General features: G+C 45.7%; 1 protein-coding gene across 1 annotated transcript; it reads right to left on the reverse strand.

Moving 5' to 3' along the window:
- Positions 1-7,993: 7,993 nt before the first annotated feature.
- On the reverse strand, positions 7,994-27,193 carry ASMT (acetylserotonin O-methyltransferase). Its single transcript, XM_078863115.1, has 9 exons — positions 27,002-27,193; positions 19,869-19,982; positions 19,370-19,562; positions 17,271-17,400; positions 16,215-16,283; positions 15,977-16,095; positions 14,300-14,434; positions 13,244-13,366; positions 7,994-9,957 (listed from the first exon to the last, which is right to left on the reverse strand). Exons 2-9 carry the CDS (start codon positions 19,962-19,964, stop codon positions 9,746-9,748), a joined length of 1,077 nt encoding a protein of 358 aa, XP_078719241.1. The 5' UTR covers positions 19,965-19,982; positions 27,002-27,193; the 3' UTR covers positions 7,994-9,745.
- Between the last annotated feature and the right edge of the window lie 222 nt (positions 27,194-27,415).

Genomic DNA, 27,415 nt, shown 5'->3' on the forward strand with positions numbered 1-27,415 from the left:
TTATAGAAATAATATAATATTTTAAAAAATCTATTATTTTTACTTTTATTATTAATTTTTTCATACGTGACTACCGAGAAAAACCTAAGAGTATAAATAATACTAGGTTTTTACCCTTTCAACTGGTACAAAACTGACACCTTTATACAAGGCATCATGTTTGCAATAACCACAACACAAGCAGTCAAAATGCAAACAAAAAGAAACAACTCTGATAATGACAGTGCATATCATTATCAATGACAGTGCATATCATATAATGACAGTGCATATCATTATCAGAGTTTCTTTTTGTTTGCATTTTGACTGCTTGTGTTGTGGTTATTTCAAACATGATCCCTTGTATAAAGGTGTCAGTTTTGTACCAGTTGAAAGGGTAAAACCCTACTATTAAAGTCTCTGGGGTTGATGCACTGCTCTGGACGACTTCTGAATGGATTATTTTGTCTCCCGACGTGATGGTGACTGCACAAACAAGAATAATAAAACAAAATGTTGAGGAAGACAACAAAATCTATGATTTTTAACGATGGGGTATATGTAGTGACCACTGTAGGGATCAGGATTCCTATACATTTTATTGATTTACATACAATAAACACGAAACAAAAAAACACATTGATTTTTAAACACGCAATTCAATGCGTGTACCGTGAGCTTAAAATTGATTAATCGATCCGCCAGAACACCCCAAACAAATACCACAACTTAAATCCTTGACGTTTTCCAGGGTGTTTCCACCCTAAAGTTCTGTGTTTCAATGGTGTATTCATTATGTCAATCCACTGCTGGATGAGGGCCACTCCACGTCGTGCGGGTCGTGGGGGTCATTTGCCCATATTTCACCATGCTGGTCAGTGCGGATTAGCAAAAGCGGGGAGCAAAGACATTGGAGTATAGTAACAGTGCTGTACACCCAAATGGCAATGCCCTTGTTTTAAACCCATTTATTTATGGAATTATGGCATCACAGTATGTGTTGAACTTCTTTCGCACCGTACGTAGCACTGCACCACCTGTGTTATCACCGATGGAACGATCCATTATCCGTTTTTTTTTATTATTCAGGCCGTTTGAAAGATTTCTCAGGTGATCTGTAGCACACATATCAAAGATAAGCCCTGTACTATATCATCTCAAACTGTGATATGGTGTCATGGTTCAGAAAGTGTAAAGTCATTTCAGATTAGGATAGTCTTTTTTAACCATATCATTCATCCTCCACATTCCATCACATTTCTCATGAAAGCAGAAGGATAAAAGAAAGTGTGGCAATTGAGAATCATGCCCTTACTCAAATCGTCGGTAGATAGATTTTTGGACGGTAAAACAAATGGGAATTGATAATTTTGTTCTTGTGCATAAAATTATACATTGGACTGCATAACAGCATAACTGTGCTTGCATGGCTGTTTAGGTAAAAGCCAGCTCCAGGTACAGCAATTATATTAGTTCTGCCAACTTCAAATTAAAATGCAAAGCAAAAAGCCAGCACCGCAGAGACCTTGGGCTTCTCTTGCCGAATTCATTAAAGTAGAAAAAAACACACAGTCTCCTTGGTCTGAGAAGACTCTCACCCGGTGCAAGCCCATGTCTGAAAGGCAGCAACGAAGAAGGTTTACTTACTGTGCCTGCATTAGCATTTGTAGACCCATGCGGAGAGTGAACGAGGCTTAATTCATGGGCACCTATCCAACGTCTGGCAGTTGTGATGGTTGTCATAATGTCTACTACACAAGCAAATGGACCATGCACAACACCCCAGTGGGTAAATTGGGCATCCATTGGTGTGGAAATGGCTCAAGATGGATTGACTAGGCAATGTGGATGGAGCCTTTGTGTTGTGTGGATGCATTGTTTAGTCGTAATAACAAATGGACCACAACTGTAGGCTGATATTGTTGGGCTGCAATTATAAACATCTCAAGCGCCACTGAAGCAGATCGTTCGTATGTGTGCCTTTCTGCACTGGTCAATTAGGTGTCCAACATGGCTGGTTAAGTTTGACCATTTCCTTTTAAGCGCAACAGAATGAACTTCTGCCTTCAGTGGAGAGTGACCTTGAAAGATAATCTCGAGGCAAGGACGCTTCGTGGAAACCCATGTCAACCTGATGTTAGCTGGTGTCCTACAGAGACACCAGTGAGGTGTTGGTGATGAGATACCTCTGTAGATCACTACATTTAATGGATCCTCAGAATTGTTTTTAAAGTGACCTTCATTCAAGGACAAACCAGACGCAACTGAAATTTCACTTTAAAACAATAAAGACATTTTTAAAAAGCTACAAAACAAATGCATTAACAAAACAGCGTGCATTTCTCATTTCTAATTAAGATTTGTTGATTTTGAAAATTACTTCACAACCCAAAGACTTAACTTGAAAAGACAACAAAACAATGAAACCATACGCAGCCCGAATATTTCACTTAAAATTACAACAAATATAGCCAGGATGGAATTATAAAATCTCCCAAACAGAAGTTTAACAAAACATAATTAGCCTAAATCACTAATTAACATCTGTGTGCTGTGAAACATATAAATAACAATGATTCTGTGAACAGACGACAATTATCGAGGTTGATTTGAAGTTTTCGTGTCTGTCTCTGTGTCTGTGTTGTCTCTCTCTGCTTGTGTGTCTGTCTGTGTGTCTCCGTGTCTGTGTTTTGTCTCTTTCTCAAATTTTGTTCTACCTGATGACGATTGCTTGTGTTGCAATCGAAACGTCGTATTCTACTACTTAATTTATTTTCTTTCGACGTGACTTTACCGAAAGAACCAAAGAGTAATTATCCAGGTGTTTTTTCCCTTCTTTTTCTCTCCACACCTCACCGAATCTGAGCTGGACTAACTCTTTGAGCCTTAGGGAGGTGATTTCTGGCCACCGGCCCAGCACCATAACCCGGCAAAGGGCTGCCCGCCTCTACCGTGGTATTAAATTAATTGCGTGTCCACGTTTCCACTGCGCCGTGCCACCATCGTGTACTGGAAGCAATTAGTATAAATTCAACAGCATTGCAAATGCAGTATTCATGTCACACCGCATCCGCCGGTGCTTTACAAATTTCGCAGCGGCACGCTGTCACATCCAGACTTTGTAAGAGAGACCGAGGAGGGTATGTTTGTGAGGCAGGGAAGGATGCACACACAACATTTCTCCGGATGAAGATGACACACAGTGGCACAGCAAACAAGCTTTGTATATATGTACAGCCCTTTGTCAATCCACTGCTGGATGAGGGCCTCCCCACACCTTAAACAACAGTCTATTCTAATTTATTTAAATAAATGTTTGCATTAAACAGGATTGCAGTCAGCAAGCAGGACACAGATATCTGTGCCCAGGTCACCCACTTCTATGCCAATGTCTTGAGATGCGGTTTAAGTTTGACGTTTATATAGAATTGCATTTAATAGTTAGTTCTGCAATGATGTTATGGGTATACTCCCTTAAGCATTATTACTATAGCTCCACTACTTGTATTGAAATTGTATCCTCACTAAGTTGGGCAGCATGCCTGAGCTATGTTGAAACCCCAAGGGCCCTTCTATAATAATGTTAATTTGTATCGCGCACAATTTTCACTTGACCGAAGGCAGCGAACCTGAGGTGCAGAGCCCAGCTCAGAGATCCGCTCAGTAAAAGTCAAAAATAGAAATATTTTTTTTTCAAGAAGGCGCTTAAAGGTAAGTAAAAGAGTCAGCGCTGTGAATGTGAAGGAGGGCGGCGTTCCAGGTTGAGGGGCCACTCCGTGTCCTGTTGTAGTACAGAGTTAGACTGGTAACTTTAATCAAAATTGTCTTATGGTTGTTATTGTTTCACTTGTATCCCACTGGGGATTTTTGCACACAGCATTGATATACGGTGCTTTTTCTGGAGGACGTTGCTGTTTTTTCCCTGGATTTTTCTGTTGCGCGTAGTCACTTTAAGATTGTTCGATTTTAAGCTTTCGTGACTGCAGGGATTCATATTCTTGGTTCTTTCGGTAAAGTCACATAGAAGGAAAGTAATAAAATTAAATTTTTATTGTTTTATTTTTATTATTGTATTTCCCTTATACGTGACTTTACCGAAAGAACCAAGCATATCACTTTAAGATGTTTCTTGTTCATGTTTTTGTTTGTTGCGGTTGCACCCGATTCAAGAGGCGAATGGCTCACAGGGCAATACCAAATAAATGAAACTGAACTGTAACTGCAGCACTGGTGACTTATAGTGTGACACAAAGATTTGCTTTTCTGTCCTTCACGCAATTGAGGGCACATGATCAATCCCCACCGCAAGTGCCGAGACAGTGCGTCACGCAGGGCCACCTGGGTCACATAGGAAGTCACCGACAATTCGATTTTTGGGTAAAAATTACATCCCCTCATCATGTAGTTTGTATATTATATAACTGCTACCTGTAGTAGGATGTCTTAATCGATATCTTTTATTTAATTAAGTTCTCCTGAAGATGTTTCTGTCTACACCTTTATTAGGTCACTAAATCGTTATCACGTGACCGCTCTGCAGCGATGTGCACACATTAAACTCATTCGATTCATGAAATTGCATTATATTACTATAACTACAGAATATAAAATGTTACAATGGGATTTTTTGCGAGGTGTTTAATAGGTGCAGCAAACGATGATCGCATACTTGAATTCATAGACATAACAACTTTTAAAAAAATCAATCACACATTCCAGTAAACGTTGGTAACCGTGCTTAAATTCCCAATACTTCATGAATAACATAAAATAAACGGAATTTTCTGCATGGCTACTCACATTCAAAAAAAGCACTGAGATCGAATGGCTGTGCAATAATGATAAAGAATCCATGCAGCACACAATGCAACTGAAACTCGCTGAATATAAGCTGTAAAGGGCTGGGGAAACAGTGAAGTCATCATCAAGTTATTTTGATGTGCACTCTTAGCCCCACAGCATACCAATTATGGGGAATGGAAATGGAAACTTAATACGAAGACAGCCACGGAGAATAAACTGCAAAGCAGTGGGAATTGTGTAGCAAATCACTCTCGTTCTCTTGTAATTGAGCTATTCTCATTAGCAGTGCGGTAATTGTACATTTTTTTTAGGGAGGAAATTATCTCTCCACAGAATAGAGGGTGTGGTCTTAATTAAGGAGGTTGCGTTCTATAATAGGCAAGGGATTAATTAAAAAGAGATAGTGTTAGTTGCTCACACACGAGGTGCTACAACGTTATGGGATGCTCACAGGAAAAATTTCCACGGAATTCTGTAAAAACTAAAATCAATAAATGTGTAACCAAATCGATAGGTAAACATCACAAAGAGACAGCACAATTTCTCAAGAGGGCTCTCCCTCTGATCCTCACTCCTAATTCCCAACAACGATCCTATAACTCGCATCCATTGTTCCCACACCGCAGCAAATGACCCCAGTCATGAAAGGCGACCCTTCATTTAGGGTACAATTTCAGTTGTGGGAAATTGAGGCTGCTCACAAACCAGTGTGTTGTGCTGTAATGTAAACCGATTGCTTCACATAGAGATACCATTACAGAGGTGCAGGGATGATATAGTTTAAGGCTCTTCTTCAGAACGACCTGGCCCACAAATGATAGCTCAACGAAGTGGCTTATCATGTGGAAATCTATAGCAGTCAAATACTCTCAACGTATGCTTCTAAATGTGGAGAGAAACCAGGAGGACCCGGAGGAATGTACAGACGTCAGCATCGCAATCGAACCCACAATCGCCTGCATACCAGGCGAGGGAATTAACATCTCACCACCGCAACTCAAAACTCCTAGGGTGGCAACCAGAATCAATTCCCCTCAGCTCTGCGTAGGTTCAGATTTTTTGCGATGCTTATGAGTGACTTGAATGGAAATATTGCATTTCCGAGATGCCCATGTATGAAAAAAAACCCGTCTCAGTGTGAATGCGAACACATTGGATGCTTCTTTTCTGTTTTTTACTCGTGAAATAATTACACTTCACAATGAAATTCAGCACAAATAAAACAATGCAGTAATCAACCATGAAACTCAACACATTCGTCAATCACACTGCCTCAAAGGAAATATAAATAACAGGCGACGTTTTGGGCAATGACTCTTTGTTTGCATTGTGCATTTTATGTGCATACAATTAATAAAGAGGGCTCTCTCTGATCTCCACTCCTATTTCCATACAACAATCCTGGAGATCTAATCTATTCAATGTATGTACATTAATATGAAACCCCATTGCCTGGATTGTCGCCGATTGTATACATTTTCTGTTAAAGCCACAGTGTTATTGGCGAATGTGTTGACATTTTTGATAATTATGCCTGTGCACCGCTGGCAACGCAGAGGCATCACCAGATATAATTTGAGCATAATCAACCACGACTGTCCAGTGCATCATGAAGTTGGTGGGTGGGGGGAAATACATTTTTCTGCTTCAGCAACCATGCCCCATACACACACATTGTACATACGTATGTTGAACTTCTTTCACACCGTACATAGCCAACCGTGATAATCGGAGGTGTGGGGGAAGGACAACAAAATGAAAGACAAAAAGCAGTTATTAAAAAATGAGTTTTCAATGTAGATGATTTAAAAGTGCGTAGCTCCAGCAGCTTCCTAATATCGGAAGAGCATTCCAGACGGCCGCAGAAGGACATCTGAAAGTGCGCGATACAGTGACCGTCTTTGTTCGATCGCTAGCCAAAAGCCACTGTGAGGATGAGCGGAGTTGACGTGATGGTTTATGCTCCTTCACGAGAACATTGATTGTATAAAATAATAAAATACAGGAATTCATGCTGAGAGGAAACGACACGCTCAACATTTTGCCTTCCGTATATACCCCACAAACCACCAGATGTAAAAAAAAAATATGCCTACTGTATACGACACGATATACGTGTGGTTAATTTTAAATCATTATTTTCGTAAATCATAGAAGGTTACAGTCAAGGGTTATATATTGTGTTAGTATATTCCTAATAGCAGCACCAGCACTGGGTGTCTTAGGGCAAATAAACATCCCGCTGTCGTACAAAGGCATTTTAATAAGTGAAGAGACTTCCAATGATTCTGCAACCTATGCAATAAATCTGGAATGATTCACCCCCCCTCGGCACTGCAATTATTTGACACGATCAGGAAATTTCTCCGATTACATTGTGGTGAATGTAAATGGCCACAGTGTATGCAGGGGCAATGTGAACCCATTGACACCATATACCATTTATTTTTTTAAACATCGATTCTAACATACGTGATCCTATTCCTTCTCATGCAAAAAAGTATCGTGAGGAAATCTGAAGTCACACAGAGCAGAGGGAAAATTATTCTGGGTTCCATCCTTGGGGTTTTGAGTCGGCGCACGGCTGATGTCGAAAGGGAGTCAGAGAGAGCGAGATTCCTCTGGCATCATTGGAAATCCCCTGGGCAACATCTTGCTTTTAGGAAACTATCTCATTACTCCTATAATGGTGTTAATTCCCTCGTCTGGTATGTAGGAGGTTGTGGCTTCAATTGCGACCCTGACGTCTGTATATTCCTCCGGGTCCTCCTGGTTATCCCTCCACATTCATAAGCAGACGTTGAGAGTATGTGGCTGCTAAAAAATTCCACATGATAAGCCACTTCGTTGAGCTATCATTTGTGGTCAGGTCGCTTCCGAAGAAGAACCTTACCTGTTGAAATAAAAAAATAGTGTATAGCTTAATTTAGAGTCGGCGTAGGCTGATGTCGAACAACACCCCCCTGCTACAGCTCGTGTTGAGGAAACTATATCATTTCTGCACCTCTGTAATGGTATCTGTATGTGAAGCAATCGGTTTACATTACAGCACAACACACTGGTTTGTGAGCAGACTCAATTTCCCACAACTGAAATTGTCCCCAAACGAATGGGTCGCCTTTCACGACTGGGGTCATTTGCTGTGGTGTGGGAACAATGGGTGCGAGTTACAGGATCGTTGTTGGGAATTAGGGGAGAACATTGTGAGGAATTGTGCTGTCTCTTTGTCAAGTTTACCTATTGATTTGGTGACACATTTATTTGACTTTTTACAGAATTCTGCCAAAGATTAAATAGTAATCATTGTATTAATCCATTGGTACATCCCAAATACCTATAATAAACAGCTCTTTTGCACCTTGCTTTAAACATCTGGATTTCAAACATTTAGAACAGAGGTCCCTTGACAGCCACTTTCAGAATATCAGGATGCCTCCACAGTCTTCATGAATGCTGAGTCCTTTTAGAGACCTACGTATGCACTCGTGAATGTATGAAGCCACCCGCCGGCACTCGCCATCGTCAATCTTCACTAATTCCAATCCAACAGGATGGCTTTGGAGGGCCGCTCACTTGCGGGCGAGGATGGCGTTGTACAGCTCCTCATTTGCGGGTAAGGATGGCATTGTAGAGCTCCTCACTTGCGTGCTAAGATGGCATTGTAGAGCTCCTCACTTGCGCGCTAGGATGGCGTTGTACAGCTCCTCACTTGCGGGCTAAGATGGCATTGTACAGCTCCTCACTTGCGCGCTAGGATGGGGTTGTAGAGCTCCTCACTTGCGGGCTAAGATGGCATTGTACAGCTCCTCACTTGCGTGCTAGGATGGCATTGTACAGCTCCTCACTTGCGGGCTAAGATGGCATTGTACAGCTCCTCACTTGCGTGCTAAGATGGCATTGTAGAGCTCCTCACTTGCGTGCTAGGATGGGGTTGTAGAGCTCCTCACTTACGTGCGAAGATGGCATTGTACAGCTCCTCACTTGCGTGCTAGGATGGGGTTGTAGAGCTCCTCACTTGCGGGCTAAGATGGCATTGTACAGCTCCTCACTTGCGTGCTAGGATGGCGTTGTACAGCTCCTCACTTGCGTGCTAAGATGGCATTGTAGAGCTCCTCACTTGCGTGCTAAGATGGCATTGTAGAGCTCCTCACTTGCGCACTAGGATGGCGTTGTACAGCTCCTCACTTGCGTGCGAAGATGGCATTGTACAGCTCCTCACTTGCGTGCTAGGATGGGGTTGTAGAGCTCCTCACTTGCGTGCTAAGATGGCATTGTAGAGCTCCTCACTTGCGCGCTAGGATGGCGTTGTACAGCTCCTCACTTGCGGGCTAGGATGGCATTGTACTGCTCCTCACTTGCGTGCTAGGATGGGGTTGTAGAGCTCCTCACTTGCGGGTTAGGATGGCATTGTAGAGCTCCTCACTTGCGTGCAAAGATGGCATTGTACAGCTCCTCACTTGCGTGCTAGGATGGCGTTGTAGAGCTCCTCACTTGCGTGCTAGGATGGCGTTGTGGAGCTCCTCACTTGCGTGCTAAGATGGCATTGTAGAGCTCCTCACTTGCGCACTAGGATGGGGTTGTAAAGCTCCTCACTTGCGGGCTAAGATGGCATTGTACAGCTCCTCACTTGCGCGCTAGGATGGCATTGTAGAGCTCCTCACTTGCGCGCTAGGATGGCGTTGTACAGCTCCCCATTTGCGTGCTAAGATGGCATTGTACAGCTCCTCACTTGCGTGCTAGGATGGCATTGTACAGCTCCTCATTTGTGGGCTAGGATGGCATTGTACAGCTCCTCATTTGTGGGCTAGGATGGGGTTGTAGAGCTCCTCACTTGCGGGCTAGGATGGCATTGTAGAGCTCCTCACATGCGCGCTAGGATGGCATTGTAGAGCTCCTCACTTGCGCGCTAGGATGGCGTTGTACAGCTCCCCATTTGCGTGCTAAGATGGCATTGTACAGCTCCTCACTTGCGCCCTAGGATGGCATTGTAGAGCTTGCCCGTGTTGGCCACACGGACATCGCGGAAGCCAACTTCGGTGAGCATGGCCGTGTACTCAGAGGCGAAGCGTTCGCGGCCCTCGGTCTGCACCAGCATGTTGAGCGAGTAGAGTTGCACCGAGATGGGGCCGCGCCGGTCCTCCGCCAGCAGGCACTCCACCACGAGCAAACCACCTCCTGCGGGTAACACGCGGTGCCACACCACCGCCGCGCGTTTGTGTCAGATGCAGTTTGTTTGTTCGTTTCAGATGCAGTTCCATCAAGTTCGATGTGTTTAGCAATGTGAGAACTCAACAGGCCAGGATAGTCTAATTTTCAAGAGATGTGAGGTATTGTTCTGTAAGTAGAGGATAGTGGATTGTTTTGTATATTACCAATTTATTTGCGGATAATCTTCGAATTTGGCAAATGTAGGCCGTGACGCTGGTGCACGTTGGCCTACTCTCGTGAATGCCGTCAGGAGATCTGTAGTGGCCATTGTGAAGCAAACACCTCCGATTAGCATGGCTGGCTGCGTACGGTGCGAAAGAAGTTTAACATAATACATTATCATGGTCATTACACTTACAGCAATAATCAGGGCAGCTGATAGATTCGAACCATGTACCTCTGCAACAAATGGCAACACGCACCACTCCTAGGCCATCACCCCTAATGACATTGGTGTTCATATGTGTCGGGGACTGAAAGTTGTGTGGGAGCATTGAGCCTGCAAAAACATTGATTTTCCTGAAGATTTGTTCGGCACCTACTCCTCTGTGCAACAGGATTAGACTCAGGGGTTAAAGATAAGGCGCTACATTGGTTAGGACCAAGTTTCGGTCAAACAAATGAAATTACTTTGGAAAGTGGTTTTTAAATTAAGGTTTTCTTTGAAAATGAATGGATATAGATTTGCATGCAATGAAGACATGCTACTTGTACGTAACAAACATAGGTGGGGGGGTGTAAAAAAATGAAAGGAGAGCCAATATCCTGAAATATTGTTGTTGACAGGAAACAAATATTTGGGAGAAACATGTATTCTCTTACCCCGGCGCGAGCAGTTCCAAACCACCATGCACTCCTTTCTCAGGCAGCTCGATGATGGTATTAACATGTGCCAATGTATATATGTTGAGCTTCTGTTGCACCGTGCATAGCCAATCATCCTAATCGTCATCAGTGGGATGACGATCTTGTAGGAGTGTTGAGTCCGCAGGGTGTGAAAAGGGTGGCAGCTTTTGCCACAAACTTGTCAGGGTGAGGAATCAAGCAATATAAATTAAAATCCACTCAAAGTTGCTGTGCATGGGGCTAATTTTAACGGTAAAATTACGTGTATTTTACTAACGCATTATGGGTACTCTTAAGATTAGATCTTGTGTGCACTGACAATGCCACCTACCATAGTTGAAGTTATCTGACGATGGTAAATAAGTGTACATTGTAATCTGAGCCAGGAATTCGAACTCGTATCCTTCACGTCTGAGTCTAGGGGCCTCATGTTCAAACCCATAGACCCATACCTGTCAACCCCTTATCAGTGCATACCTTTTTACAGACCAATTCAGACCTTATTGGTCACCCGTACCCTTATACATCTCAACGTTAATTCTACAAAGTTCCATCACAAGGGACAAATACAAATAGACAAAACAATTTATTTGCCCGTATTGAAACGGCTGTACCCCGTATGGACCTGAAAACTAAATTTCCCTGTACAAGAATACGGGTGAACCGTATGTAGACTACCTCTGAATAGTACGGTTGGTTACGTATCGTGCGAAATAAGCTCAACATACATAGTACAAAAACGTCATGCACATTGTTCAAATTGTATTCCCACAACATATGCGACACTGCCTCAAGCCCACCGCCTGGCCCCTGGCTCCTCGCCGTTATGCCCTCAAAACAGGGCAAGTTAGCCGCAAAGGTTGCCGAGGCATCGGCTCCTAAGTGGAGTCAGTTGGTGGTCTCAGCCCAGTCATCAATCCCTGTACAACAACCCTCCATTAATGATTTTCTCTTGACTTAATTGCCCCAGCTCAGTAGGGGCCCTAAGTGGGCGTGGGATGGTTGCTAAAGGACATCTCCCATGACGAGACGAAGTGTAGCGCCCTCTCGTGTCTTGGGAAGACAGCTCCATTGGGGAGACCGCGAGTGAAAATCAACATCATCATCAACATTTTTTTTGTTCTTTCGGTAAAGTCACGTAGATAAAAAAATAAAAAATTAAGTGAATAAAAAGAATAAAATAAAAATAATACAAAACCAAAAAACCAGACTGGAGCCTGGTTCTTAAACGGAGTGAGTGTACTGGCAATCTATAATATAGACTGTAGCCTGGTTATTAAGTTGGGTGAGTGTACTGGTAGTCTATAATGTAGACTGTAGCAATGGTTATTAAGTATGTCAGCAGCATGGACGGGGCAGCTAATGTCAATGTAGGAGAAAGACAAGCAACGACACCAATCAACATTAACCTCTGGGATTGTTCCCTGCGGAAGATACCAACCCTGCTGTCACGTGTAGAGAGTCTGGAATGGATGACATTTTCACGTGACCTGGCTTCAGTAGCGCAATTGAGATGTTCTGTTCTTGCGTATGGCAAGAACCTTGACAAATTGGCATCTACTGATCATATCTTGGTTCGATTTAACGGCGTTCAATTCAGCTTGATAATGGTATAAGATTGAGATGTTCTGTTCTTGCGTATGGCAAGAACCTTGACAAATTGGCATCTACTGATCATATCTTGGTTCGATTTAACGGCGTTCAATTCAGCTTGATAATGGTATAAGTTGTTGTGTTTAAGGTAACACAAAACACGTGTAACAGGTGGGCAGTGAGACCACGACCTTCTCTCAACCTGGGATGTCATTGAAAGGGCCTTAGAGGGGGCAGGCGTGGTGGCAAAATGAGATTGAAACAGTTTCGGCCCTCAGAAAAGGTCGAGGCGATCTCATAGGGGGCCTCATCTGGCATTTCCCCCGAGGCTTCCAAAAACAAGTCGGTGGCTCTGATATTTGAAACAGAAAAGGTCAAAGCCTCTGTATGCATTCTTCGAGGAGCAATGCGAAGACACTCGTCGAGAAAATGTCAAGTACAGTAGACATTTGTTGATTATTAATTTGAGACTCACAGCGATGAGCACACCTGTTTTAGGACAATACCTTATTTCAGTATGAGCGGACCCCACCATGAGTGGGACAAACGCGTGGAAGAAGAAGACCTTATTTCAATATGAGACATGGCTTGTGGTGATTCTAAAAACACGATGTTCCCAGATTCGTTGTGATCTTCCAAGCAATATAAAAGTTAACAGGTCAGTATATATAAATATCACTAAATCATTGAGAACTATTCATCTGGAGAATTACTCACAACCACTGACAATGAATGCTGGGTGAAAATGAGAACATGAACTCAACAGGATAAAATGCGATTGTACTGCCCTGGAAACACGGACTGGAGTTATTACCTGGCCGGCAGCTGGAGTAGATGCTGCCCAGTAGCTGCATGCACTGCTCCTTGGACCAGTCGTGTAGGATCCGTGCCAGGATGTACAGGTCGCCCTGCGGGATCTCATCTTTGAAAAAATCGCCTGGAGAAAAAAAAGAGAAAATTACCCAATGTTCTCACACGACAGGCACATCCCGAAACCCGGTCATCGTGTAGCGATGTTTGCAGGGCGACACAAGACAGCTGCCAGTCTTATCACTCATCCTAAGCGACTATTTGTTGTCGTTGCCACCTATATTCACTGATTAAAAACGTTCTTCTTGAGGCAGATTGGTGTGTCGCTATTCATCAAAGGCATTCCAACCTCCTCTCGTCCCACTCTTTAATCCATCATTTTTGTCCCCTGTCCACCTTCACTCATTATCCCAATTGTTAGACGTGACTTCTATTTTTCTCCTATTTATTTTGAACCTATATTCATTGTCAGTGGTTATGAGTAATTATCCAGAGGAAAAGCTTAAGTTGTTGTCAAATTATATTATCGACTGTTATCCCATCCCAGTGGCTGTTATAATGACTATTTCATCATCAATTCTGAGATAGTTAATATTTTCTCCATGTATATTATGGCTTGGTTTCTGCAATCTAGTTTTTGGAATACGTATTATGTCGCAGTATATAATTTTGTCTAACTCCCCTTCTAATATGTGCATTGTTACTTCACGTACTCTCGTATTTGCTGTTATATATTTGTGTACGGTTGTTTATAAAATTGTTTTACTTTATACCTTGGTTTGTGAGAGCTTGGATGACGTTAGTATGGTAGTTTCTCCTGCGTCAAATACCTTCACAGAGTCTAAAACGCGGCGGCAACGGTTTTCAAGAATCTGATCGATCGCGTGGTTGATGCTAGAGAAACATTTCCTAAACCCAGCTTGCTCACGCAGTTAGTTTATTCCGTTTCCAACGATAATTGTGAACAATTTATATAAGCGCAGTGCGTGCAACAAGTGGCACAAGCGGACTGCAACCTTCCAGGTAGTTTTGATTTCCACGACAGCTCACGAGGACCCACCTCCTTGCAGCTGCACGGTGCCGGAGGCGAGGAAGTGTTTCCGCGACACCTCCACGACGGGCGGGAGGTCGAAGACGGTGACCCGTGAGTCGGGATGAATCTCGGCGAGCTGCAGCGCCAGGGCCCCCGTGCACCCTGGTCCGTGATAGCAAGGCCCAGCGCCGTTAGAGGGTAAAGGACACGCCGGCTCGGCTACCATCATGTCACCATTGGAACCTCATTTGCCAGTAAAAATATGATAATTGGTTTTTTACCCTTCTATCTGGCAACAAAACTGACACCTTTTTTTTTTACAAGGAGTCATGTTTACATAGACCACAATACCTGCAGTCATAATGCAAACAAAAACATAACTCTGATAATGTGCACTGTCCTTGAAGTTGATTGGTCCACACCCGAGACAGCTTTCCTTAGAGCCTAGTCTCAGATGGCATCATCTGGTCCAACCCATGTGAGACTAGGCTCTAAGGAAAGCTGTCTCGGGTGTGGACCAATCAACTTCAAGGACAGTGCACATTATCAGAGTTATGTTTTTTGTTTGCATTATGACTGCAGGTATTGTGGTCTATGTAAACATGACTCCTTGTAAAAAAGGTGTCAGATTTGTTGCCAGATAGAAGGGTAAAAAACAATTATCATACCATCATGTCCTTTAACAAGCTGAGAGTCCATTGACATTCGTTGTAATGAAGGCCATTGTTTGGTCGTACCCACTTCCCATTCCACTCTCACCTTTCTCCCCCTGGGTGAGGCAGTAGAGTACTGAGTGATACTGCTGCTAAACCCCAATATTTTTTCCCATGATCCCCTCCAATATATACCTACTGGACATCTGTGAAAAAGAGCTTCATAGCTCATGGGATTTCTCCAGTCTAAATAAAGATTGTGATAACAGATTCTGATATATTACCTTGATTCAGTTTTTTTTTTGCTTTTCACCTGTTGCTGATCTGGCCCCATGCCATCACCATTCCACGCATAAATCACGCTAGAACCTGCACATGAGCTGCTCTCATCACTCCATCAGTATCATTCAAAGCATGCACCTCTCCATGCTTCTTTGTTCACTCTTCAGCTTGTGCTTAAATGTCCTTGTCAGTGTCCGTGTTTCTGATTCATATGCCATAGCAGGTAATATACACCGATGGAAAACTTTTTTAAAAATAAAACATGTGTATGTCGCTTGTCACTTTAATTTAGGTTGAGAGAAAGAGAAACACGTTGATTAGATATTATATTCAAGTTAGAGGCATCGTATTGACTGCTTAAGAGTAAAGTGTACTTGAGCAGGACTCATCATTTGCCTCATCCTTCTTCATCCTGCACTCGTGACCCGCTCATTGCAGCCTCCTCTTTCTGATCACATCTGCCATCACTTTCCTGCCACACTCCATTCCCAACCTCCAAGTTGCTACCAGCCAATGTTCCAGGTGGCCTCTGCATGCACCTACAAGGGGAACTCAAACTCATTATGGATGCCCAGCTGGTGAGCAAAACCCAGGAGTAGGTGCAGATATAACATGCAATGTCCCCATAATTAACCCCACCATTGCACAATCCAACAACCCTGTCTCCAAATGATCAACTAACTTACAAGCCTGTTTGGTAATGCCCAACGGAAGGCTAATGGTTTACTAATAATGCAAGAGGTGAGATTGCAGTGTGGCCCCGAGTTACCTCCAAGGTCGTACACATCTTTGAAGGGTGAGAGGTCAAAAGCAGTGAGGACCGCGTGGCCGTTAACGGCCCAGATGCCGTTCATTAACTTCATGAACTTCATCATCTCATCGTCTGACCTGCGCGGTAGAGGAAGGGTTAAACGTTTCTTGTGATGCTGTCATGATATTAAAGGTCGCAAGGCTGTGCTGCCAAATGGATGTTGAGAAATTCTGCAGTGTGCTGCTAATGCACTCACCTGTACATTGCCCCAAACAGGTCAGCGTTAGAGACCCCAAAGGTTTTCTCATACTGATTTTGTCCCTCTCTGAAAATTCATTCACAATCAATGGCATAATTAATTAGCATCATCATTAGGCATGTAATTATTAGTCTCCCAAGCATTTAATACATTTCATGATTCAGGGTCATAATTCCATTGAAAAATAAGGTTTTTGAAAAATATTATTTTAATGTATTTTAATTACTGCATTTTACTGAATATACCATTTGCGTGTCATTTATATTCTTGATAAATAATTGAATTTAAAGTTCACTATTCGATACTCATATCATGACCGTACACATCGACTGTAATTGGCGATTCATCACAAGACTAATCACCATCATTATTATCATCCAAATGTTTCGCATTGCGTGTAAAGACTTCATCACGCAAGATATGTCTCCCAACTCATTGCTAAAGTAAAAAGAGTTTTTGTGAAATGGCAGAAACACATTATTGTAATAAAATTATTCGCTGACACTGCATTAGCAGTGGTGCACAAGCACAATTAACAAACAAAAAACGAAGTAAGAAGAAGTTAAATTTCGATTTAAAGCTTTCGTGACTGCAGGGATTCATCTTCTTGGCTCTTTCGGCAAAGTCACGTAGAAGGAAAACAACAAAATAATAAAAATAAAACATAATAAAATAATTCTCACGACGTTTCGGCCACAACGCAAGCAGCCGTCCTCAGGTGAAACCAGGTCTGTCGAGGCGACAGCGTCTGAATGAAACAGCACACGTGCTTGGAGCATATTTATAAGCTGGTCCAAGCACGTGTGCTGTTTCATTCAGACGCTGTCGCCTCGACAGACCTGGTTCCACCTGAGGACGGCTGCTTGCGTTGTGGCCGAAACGTCGTGAGAATTCTTTTATTATGTTTTATTTTTATTATTTTGTTGTTTTCCTTCTACGTGACTTTGCCGAAAGAGCCAAGAAGATAAGAAGAAGTTGTTTTGACGGAGTTCAGTTTCGCCGCGTTGCACACTCTGCATGAATCTGTGCACTCGTGCCCATAGCGGAGCTCACAAGACTGCAGCGGGGAGGTGCTGCCACAGCGGGTAGATGGTGGCCGAGTTGTAGATGATGATGTCGTGCATCGACTTGGGACTGTGACGACACAGGAAGACACTCGCCTGCTCCGTGTTGCTGTACACGACTGCAACAGATAAAAAGATCCCCCGTATAGCCTTAACAGACTGTAGAGGCAAGTGCTGTTAGCGAGCACCTATGAAGGCCGGAACGGTACACGAGGGGGTGGGTGGCCAGCACCACGCCCGACCGCCTTTGTCTCCCCAGTGGCAATATTTACACACCGCACCAGGTACTAATTTAAGGCTGAGTCGACCTAGGGGAGGCCCAGGACCGGTTCAGATAATCGTTACTTTTGTAAGCCGTGAGCGGGAATCGAACCCGGGTCGCCAGTTTCATAGCGCAGCGCGCTACACTACCGCTACACTGCCGCTACACTGCCGCTACACTGCCGCTACACTGCCGCTACACTGCCGCTACACTGCCGCTACACTGCCGCTACACTGCCGCTACACTGCCGCTACACTGCCGCTACACTGCCGCTACACTGCCGCTACACTGCCGCTACACTGCCGCTACACTGCCGCTACACTGCCGCTACACTGCCGCTACACTGCCGCTACACTGCCGCTACACTGCCGCTACACTGCCGCTACACTGCCGCTACACTGCCGCTACACTGCCGCTACACTGCCGCTACACTGCCGCTACACTGCCGCTACACTGCCGCTACACTGCCGCTACACTGCCGCTACACTGCCGCTACACTGCCGCTACACTGCCGCTACACTGCCGCTACACTGCCGCTACACTGCCGCTACACTGCCGCTACACTGCCGCTACACTGCCGCTACACTGCCGCTACACTGCCGCTACACTGCCGCTACACTGCCGCTACACTGCCGCTACACTGCCGCTACACTGCCGCTACACTGCCGCTACACTGCCGCTACACTGCCGCTACACTGCCGCTACACTGCCGCTACACTGCCGCTACACTGCCGCTACACTGCCGCTACACTGCCGCTACACTGCCGCTACACTGCCGCTACACTGCCGCTACACTGCCGCTACACTGCCGCTACACTGCCGCTACACTGCCGCTACACTGCCGCTACACTGCCGCTACACTGCCGCTACACTGCCGCTACACTGCCGCTACACTGCCGCTACACTGCCGCTACACTGCCGCTACACTGCCGCTACACTGCCGCTACACTGCCGCTACACTGCCGCTACACTGCCGCTACACTGCCGCTACACTGCCGCTACACTGCCGCTACACTGCCGCTACACTGCCGCTACACTGCCGCTACACTGCCGCTACACTGCCGCTACACTACCGCTACACTACCGCTACACTACCGCTACACTACCGCTACACTACCGCTACACTACCGCTCCCCACAACAGATACACACGCACACACACGTGCGCACATGGGTTACGGTTGACACCTCCGAGGTACAAGTGACTGGGACATGTCATGTGAAGAAGAATTTCTCACAATACCCATGATGAAAACCTTGACTTTTGATGATTTAATGTGCCGGGAAGGCATACGGATTTCCTGGGACAGCTTCCTCAAAAAGAGGACGACACTGGGGAACCCACGGCAGGGATTCAAGTACCACGCATGTAGCAACAGCAGCAGCATGCGGATGTCAATGAGGAAACTCACAGATACCGCGAGGACAGTGATTCATTTTCTCATTGAATATTTTCCAGATCGCCTATAGACTGGATCAATGAGAGATACACGATACTGAATATGGTGTGGCAGGTGTGGAACAGACCCAGCCGAAATGAAGTTCTCAATTGGGATTAGACAAAACAATCATCGCTCCTTCACTGGCAAGGCTAATGCCGACTTGCAGGCCGGTGCTGAATCACCTCGTGTCGATTAGCACGGTTGGGTACGTACGGTGCGAAAGAAGTTCAACATACATAAATTGTGCCACACAGGGACAACTGCCGCCCGGCACTCACACGTCTGAGATGAAATGCCATGGAAGGCGCATTTGAGTTGGCAAGCAAAAAAAACGTTAAAAGTTTAGATTAATCCATCACTTGTGTGCCGACGGAACGCCACTTGCATTGGTCTCCGCGGACGCTGATGTTCAACAGCCCCATGCCGACGCAGGCGTCCAGCAGCCGGCCCAGACCATCCACGCTGGTGGGGCCGGCGCCGTCCAATGCTCCGGCCACTGCCTCCGCCGTGGCTCCCGTTCGGCCCTCGGGGCTCTCAAGGAAGTCGAAGATGCCCAGCTCGCACGCCGTGAACATTGCCTAGGCAATTGTCATGCAGACATGGATTAACGCAGACGCGTTTATCCGCTTTTTTCGTAGAAGGCTTTTTTTCTTTTGGAGAGACGTATAAGCATTTTTTGTATCAAATAAACATAACTTATTTTTATACTCTTTGTTTTTTTCGAACTTATTTTTCTTTACAAAAACGTGTTTTAGAAGCCAATGCGTGGCATTTGTCCAATTACATGACATAACCCAATGACATTGAGGTGTTAAGAGAAAAGAGTTGAAGGCGGTGGGATCGATTATTATTGATAAGTCAGTACAGGACTTGCCATGCTTTACCTTTGACTTTCTGAAGCCTTCGATGTACTCCAAGATCTGGGATGGGAACTCCAGGTCTGTGCTTGGTGCTACCTTCGCAGAGTCCCGATTGTCCATTCTCTCGTTCGTTCTGAGCTGCAGGCAAGAGTGTCAGAGCACGCGGGAAGCATTGTGAATACGACTGAGGGGGGAACCAGAACACGGTGAGACTTATAGACTGGCGTCCAAGCCGAAAAACACGTGGTATTGAGCGTCAGGGTCACAGAGAATCGAGTTGCCATGTGACAAACAAGTTGGTAGCTCATTTGGACACAAACAACCCAAAATTAGGGCAAAGGTCCATCTCAGTGGTGAAATATTTCTGCTTTGTTCTCCATGACGTTTTAACCTCAAATCGTAGAGTGATGCACATGTGTTTTTTTTCTCTCGCATGGCAGTGTTAATGCTTACAGCGGTCACATGGGCATGGTATCTGCTCGTATCAAACCATTACAGCTTTTGCTTAAGTTGTGTTTCGACATATTTAATCATTTTTATATTTCATGCACTCATATATGTGGAGGTCAAGGGGGAGAAACATTCAACTGCACAGGTTTTTGAGGTTGTGCTGTATGGCCCTCCGAATTGAATTTGGATTGTGCACATTGTCCGACGTTTCACTCCGTTGTTTATTCAGGAACCAATATTAATTCAATTCCCGAAGAAGCTCCCAACAAGTGGAGCAAAGTGTCAGACATCGTGCCAACGAACACGCGGTACAACCTAAAATCATCGCAGAGCTGAAGGACAAAATGTACAGATTTACTGGAATCGGTACCGCTGCTCTTTATCTCTCAACATTTGCCAGGAGGCGCCAGATGGAATGAATGAGGCGCACACTGTGATTTTCACACTCGGAGGGACACCCTCACCACCACAACTCAAATGCGTGTGAGGTTCAGAGCCGCTGGCCATTTTATTTCTGCACGCTTGTTTTTTCACGTAATTACTCTTTTTTATCCCAATAATCCACTCCTATAACAAAGGCAGAGAGAGCACATCCCATAGGCAGCGATGCCACCGCACGCGGTCAATTTTCCCGAGGTTGTGAACGCGGGTCGTAGTCACGGAATTTGGTCAGCGGAGACGATCAGGACAACTAACGAGTCATCATAACAATAATTTTACCCAGGAAATAACGAGTCGTCAGCCCAGCTTTCAGGAGTCTCCGGCGTTGGGACCTTTGGTCGATTCAATGCATGAGCGTTATATGTGTGGGTGGGAATCCCGAGTATACGGAGAAAACCCACGGATTCGAGGTAGTAACATTCAACACTGCCATCTGCTGGGCACCTTGCAGCCCCATTTCCTACGGCACCTTGACAAGCCCTGGTGGTCACTCATGCAAAGTATTAATCAGGTTCAAAACTGCTCTGCTGTCGAGATCGGGCCCATTCGGAGTTTTATTGTTGCAGTCACAAAGTACAAAGGTGATAACATATTTAAACCGAATAGTTTTTACATTCGCCCAGCAAATCTGGATGCTGCCATGGTAAACGGATTTGCACACTGGATTTGTGAAGCAAAGGTCGCCGGTTGAGATCAATCCCCTCCCGCCCGCCCGCCTTCAGTGCAGCAGCAGCAATAATAGGGCAAAGTTTATCAAAATCCTCGCCTCTGTCCACACAGCAGTGTAAAATGAGTGCACACAGTTAACTGATGGGTAGGTCGCGTGTGATGGTGCAAAGCGTAGGCAATCATACCTCTCCCAATAAGTCTGGTCAGTGTGGAAGAATGAGGAGGCCAAATAACCACGGAAAGAGGCTCTTGTGAGCTCCCTGTAGGATGCCCTTCTCCCGGCAGTGCCGTGAGCAATGAACCGCCGGGCTGCACCGATACTTTTACAGAAGAGCTGCTGCTGCTGCTGCTACGTGTGAATTCGCCAACAACAAAAAAACAACCCACAATGGGCTTCAGTTCTGGCTCCATGGGTTCCTTTTGTCAATTGGGGCCTCGGATTAAAGTCCGTGCAGGCAGCAAACCCCACACTTCCTCGTGACAAAGATTTCCAGATTACTTGAGCTATTATGGTCAGTTATGTCAGTCCCCAGCAGTGATAGAGTTCACAAAATACATTTTTATGTTGGTGCAGTGTTCGGTGGTCTGGGAGCACGATGGGTGCAACGATGCATGGATTAACATCGACATTTAAGGATTACAATACAGTACATGGATTGAATTCTGTCTGCAAAAATCTACATTCTTCGAATGATACGAATTAAATGCTGTACAGTTCAGAATAACCCAGTGAAGAAAACTATACAAATTGGACTTAATAAGCAACATCAATGAAATGGTACCAATGCAAAAGAAGAATGGTTATTGAATAGGATCGTGGCCCTTAATCACGTCAATTCATTGCATTGCGAGGGAGTGGAAAACAATTACACTCATTCATATTGCACGAGCATCAGCGCGCACTGGTTGTTAGCGATGAAGAGTCAGGCTTCATAAATGAACCAAACCCAAAGGTACACGAGTGTAACTTCGTTAACGTTAAGGGTCCGGCATAAGTGCCGCTTGCGAGGATTGCATTTCCATGTCTCTGCCTCCTCCCCCCGCCACTCGGGGTTCTCAAAAATAAAGTTTAAACTGCTTTGTGTCGATGGTGCTGTTGACTCTAAAGTCAGGATTGCAGAGGTGAACAAAACAAAACAAATCCACCGGGCATGGAGTCCAGCCCTGGTGGTCACCCATCCAATTATTAAACAATGCGTCAGAAAATAAATACGTTACTTAATAATAATAATGAAGGGTTGAAAACGTACGGATGCGTTTTTGTGCAGAACAGCGATATATGGTAAGTCCTCGTTTAACGCGGTAGATGCGTTCCTGAAAAGTGCGGCACTAAGCGAAAAACGCGTTAAGCAAAAACAATGTCTCCACAAATAATGTAAGAATAAAGTTTGGCGTGAAACGATGTACTACGCACTCACAGCGAGCTGGCGGGACAAATAACTGAGGATACACCGCTCCTTTACTGCATCACTCTGCGTACTGTATCGTACCGCTCAGCCACGCAGCTCAAGAAAGCAATTCGTCATCGACCGCTCAGAAACCGCGTTTTAACGGTGAGCGTTCCGCGTTATAACGGTGAGGGTTCCGCATTTTGCTAAATGTGTTCTCGAGAAGAACTGCGTTTTAGGGAAAATGGGTTGTATGAACATCCATGAAGCGAGCATTTACCGCACAGGGTGGACCAAAAGTCAAGACATATATGGTAATGATATTTATTTTAACAAATCATATAGGGTTAGAGTATTTCATTTATAATCAACGTTTTTGGGTTTAGATCGCGTTGATTATGAATAATATTGGTCGCGAAAGCCTACGTGTTAAACTGAGTATTTTATTTATTTGAAAAAATGTTCAAACTGACTTCCATAAACATGAATTCATACGTGATTTTATTTTATTAATCTAAGATTTTTTTTCAAGATTACAGGTTTAATTTTTGAATATTCATCAATTCAGTTTTGTCTCAATTAATTCAGGGTTCTTGGTCGAGTTTTGTTAACGACAGATTTGAGGACACCCCACAGGAAGTATAAAAATAGATAATAAAGATTTTAAATAACATTTTAATTTATATAATACAGAATTAAAATGATTTAATGGCGTTGTTTAAATAAATGAAATAACCCTATGTGTCCAGACGTTTGGGCCACCTCCGATTAGCATGGTTGGCTACGTACGGTGCGAAAGAAGTTCAAGATAGATACAAACATGAGGGAAAATAAAAAAAGGCGCTCTGGAAGGTTCTATCAGCATTGCTTTGAAGAACCCAAAGCACACCCGTGTGCCTGTAAGCTGCACGTTAATTAGGCCCTGCCAGGCCGCAAATGTGAACCTTGGTCACTGTTGCTTTACTACAGGGTTTGGAAACACTTTGCAGAGACATTTATATATTTAACTAGAGCCTCTGGTCAAATCTCCCGGAATGCACCACAGATGTCGCAAGCCAAACAGGGTTGAGGCCACATGGTGGTTTAATGGGTGACGACCATTGCACAGACAGGTTGTCGTTGGGCACGTTGTCTCCGTATGTCAACAAGCTAGGCATCTCCAACCTGCACGAACCTTTTTGCTGATAGCAGCCCTGATGGTCTCTGGAATTTCCATGGAGGAGTTACAACAGCATCTACAACAGGACTTTGATCTTCTTCAACTAAATTCCCTAAAACTGGTCCTCAACGCTAAAAAGACCAAAGCTAATTGATTCTCCCTGCAGACGTTCAGTGTGGGCTAGTACAGGAAGCACTAAAGCTGTGTTGGTGTCAGTGTTCCAGAGATGGCCCTCATGGTTGTCCGGAAGTGGGTATCCACCAGGTTTGTATAACGACTCCTGAGCCAGGTTGAGCAGCAGTACTCCACTGTTTGGGTATGTATGTACGTACACAAGTTGCACTTCTTTCGCACCATACGTAGCCAACCGTGCTAATCGGAGGTGCGGGTATGGGCGAGTGAAGCAGTGCGTAGCGTGCTGGCTCTGCTGCCTGCGGTGGGGTGCCTGACGATTTCCACGCGAGGTTTATCCTCTGTGGCCTTGCATCCTGCACGTGCTGCCAGTACGTCGGCGTACGGTCAAAGAGTGATGCCAAAGGGATGTTGGTGTTAGATCGTGGGCAAATGGTTGGCCACAGAACTGGACAATACATTTGTCCCCTGACCTTCGAGCTGTTTGGCAACAAAAATATTCCAAATATGATTAAAAAAAAAGTTTAACACGGAGGCTTTCGTGAAGATAAAAACAACTAAATTGGATTCCAATATAGAAACAAATGTTTTATTCCATCTTAACTCTGTCTGAATATACTGCAGTTAAAGCCACCATTCTGCCCACATGTTATAATTTTGACACCATCTACATCTTCTGAATCTACATTAAAACGTCTAATTCCATTATATCACTCCGCTGTCCATTTTTGCCCTTGATGCGCCCTGTAGAACTTATCATTGAGTCAAACCTGTCCCCCCTGGATATCCGGAGAGACCACCGCTGGGCTGCCTTGAACCTAAAGGTCGTTTTCAACAAACGTTAAGGACCACTTTGTTCCTCTAACTCCCTCCTGGAGCCTCACAAGTTGCTCCTTATTCTTACAACAACAAAAAGCAATTTGCTAAAACTTTGGTAAACGTTGTCCGTTGCCGCTCCACGTTTATGGAATACTCTTGCTGCTCTCTTTTCCAACTTCCTTCACACCCCCCCCCCACCTCTTTATTTCCCTTTGAGGCCAAAACACACGGAGCTTACTTGCACAAAGACAAATCGCCTGTTGCTGCTGTTTATGTTACTGTTATGGGGAGCTGTAGTGGAGCTGCGCTTCGAACCCGGCGACCCGAGTTCGATCGCCGCTCGCGGCCAAAACCAGTGACAATTATATGAACCGGTCCTGGGCCTCCCCTAGGTCGACTCGGCCTCAAATGAGTAACCTGGTGCGGTGTGTAAACATCGCCACTAGGGAGACAAAGGCGGTCGGGCGTGGTGCTAGCCACCCAGCCCCTCGTGTACCGTGCCTGCCTTCATAGGTGCTCGCTAACTGCACTTCCCCCAAGTCTGTTTAGGCTACACGGGGGATCTTTGTCTTTGTTAGACTAAAATACAGATCTTGCTTGTACCCAACTCTTTTAGGCACCTCTTACTCTCACATTTTGCACCGATTGTTTTGCTGCATGACAGTTAAACACCTCGTTTGTTGTCGTGCAATATTCCTGAAGGACCTTGTACACTCAGCAATATTGATGACCTTTAGTCTTTTGCTGTTGCTGCTGTTGCTGTTTACTGCTGAGTTAACGCGCCACGGATCTCCTTTGTAAAGTAGTCGGGCAACTGACGAAGCTGGATCAGCCGTGAAACAAATCGTAAAACAACCTAAGCAGAGGGCAGTGCATACAAATCCACTTCGCTGCGAGTCTCCGCTCCCCGCATCGATGCTCTCCTCCCGAACCAACGCGCATTGGACCAGCACGGTGAAGTCCGGTTCCATTATTCCCACGAGGTGAGGAGGCCCTCATCCAGCAGTGGATTGACAAAAGGGGCTGTCCGTGTATATATATCTCACGCGTGCCAAGTAGCCAGGCTGGAGCCCGAGGAGATGCCTCGTGCGAAGGGAGATCTGTGGAGCGTGCAGAAGTGTGGGATGCGAGACGAGGGGCTGCTGGATTGTGACCTCTGGAGCCGTCACTCTCAGCCGCGAGCGATGACCGTGACCTCGCTGCACGATGCCGCGTGTCATGAGCTCGCCAAAACATCCCCCGTGTAGCCTGAACTCGACTGTCGTTTCGCGAGTAGCAGCACCTCTACGGAGGTCGGCACTGTGGCACACGAAGGGGGTGGGTGGTCAGCACCACGGCCGGGCCACCTAGGAGAGGCCCAGACCAGGTTCAGATATATAATCGGTCACTGGTGTTGGTCGTGAGTGGGAATCGAACCCGGGTCGCTGGGTTCGGAGCGGAGCGTGGCGCTAACCACCACGTCACCGCTCCCCATCGCTCACCACCACTCACCGCTCACCACCACTCACCACCACTCACCGCTCACCACCACTCACCGCTCACCACCACTCACCACCACTCACCGCTCACCACCACTCACCGCTCACCACCACTCACCGCCGCTCACCACCACTCACCGCTCACCACTCCACACCGCTTACCACCACTCACCGCTCCCCATCGCTCACCACCACTCACCGCTCACCACCACTCACCACCACTCACCGCTCACCACCACTCACCGCTCACCACCACTCACCACTCACCGCTCACCACCACTCACCGCCGCTCACCACTCCACACCGCTTACCACCACTCACCGCTCCCCATCGCTCACCACCACTCACCGCTCACCGCCGCTCACTGCCGCTCACCATCACTCACCACCGCTCACCGTTCCCCACTCATCACCGTTCCCCGTCGCTCACTGCTCCCCACCGCTCACCACCACTCACCACCCCACACTGCTGACCACCCCACACTGCTCACCACTGCTCGCCACCACTCGCCACCACTCACCACCACTCACCACCGCTCCCCACCGTTCACTGCTCTCCACCGCTCACCACCACTCACCACCGCTCACCGCCGCTCACCACCACTCACGCGAGCGTACGTACCCGATGCTCTGGATTGCCTGGCGCGTTGGCCACCGTCTGCGACGCGGGGACAGCCGTCGAATAAGCGAGCGGTGCGGACTGAACCACAATCACTCTCAGCCGTGGGGGGGGAGGTGGTGGGTGGTGGTGGTGGAGCGACACCGCATCACGAGCCGCAGCCGCAGCAATGTGGGTCACACGCACACACACACAGACCTGGACACACACACACACAGACCTGGACACACACACACACAGACCTGGACACACACACACACAGACCTGGACACACACACACACACAGACCTGGACACACACACACACAGACCTGGACACACACACACACACAGACCTGGACACACACACACACAGACCTGGACACACACACACAGACCTGGACACACACACACACACACAGACCTGGACACACACACA

Source organism: Lampetra fluviatilis, chromosome 15 (genome assembly GCF_964198595.1).
Source record: "Lampetra fluviatilis chromosome 15, kcLamFluv1.1, whole genome shotgun sequence".
NCBI classification, from domain to species: Eukaryota; Metazoa; Chordata; class Hyperoartia; order Petromyzontiformes; family Petromyzontidae; genus Lampetra; species Lampetra fluviatilis.

Excerpts from the sequence above, each read along its gene's own strand:
- ASMT (XM_078863115.1), bottom strand. The coding sequence starts at position 19,964 with ATGGACAATCGGGACTCTGCGAAGGTAGCACCAAGCACAGACCTGGAG. Across the intron at positions 17,401-19,369 it reads CAGCGTCCGCGGAGACCAAT|TCGTGTACAGCAACACGGAG; the intron begins GCAAGTGGCGTT and ends TATCTGTTGCAG. Across the intron at positions 16,096-16,214 it reads CTGTTTGGGGCAATGTACAG|GTCAGACGATGAGATGATGA; the intron begins GTGAGTGCATTA and ends TCTACCGCGCAG.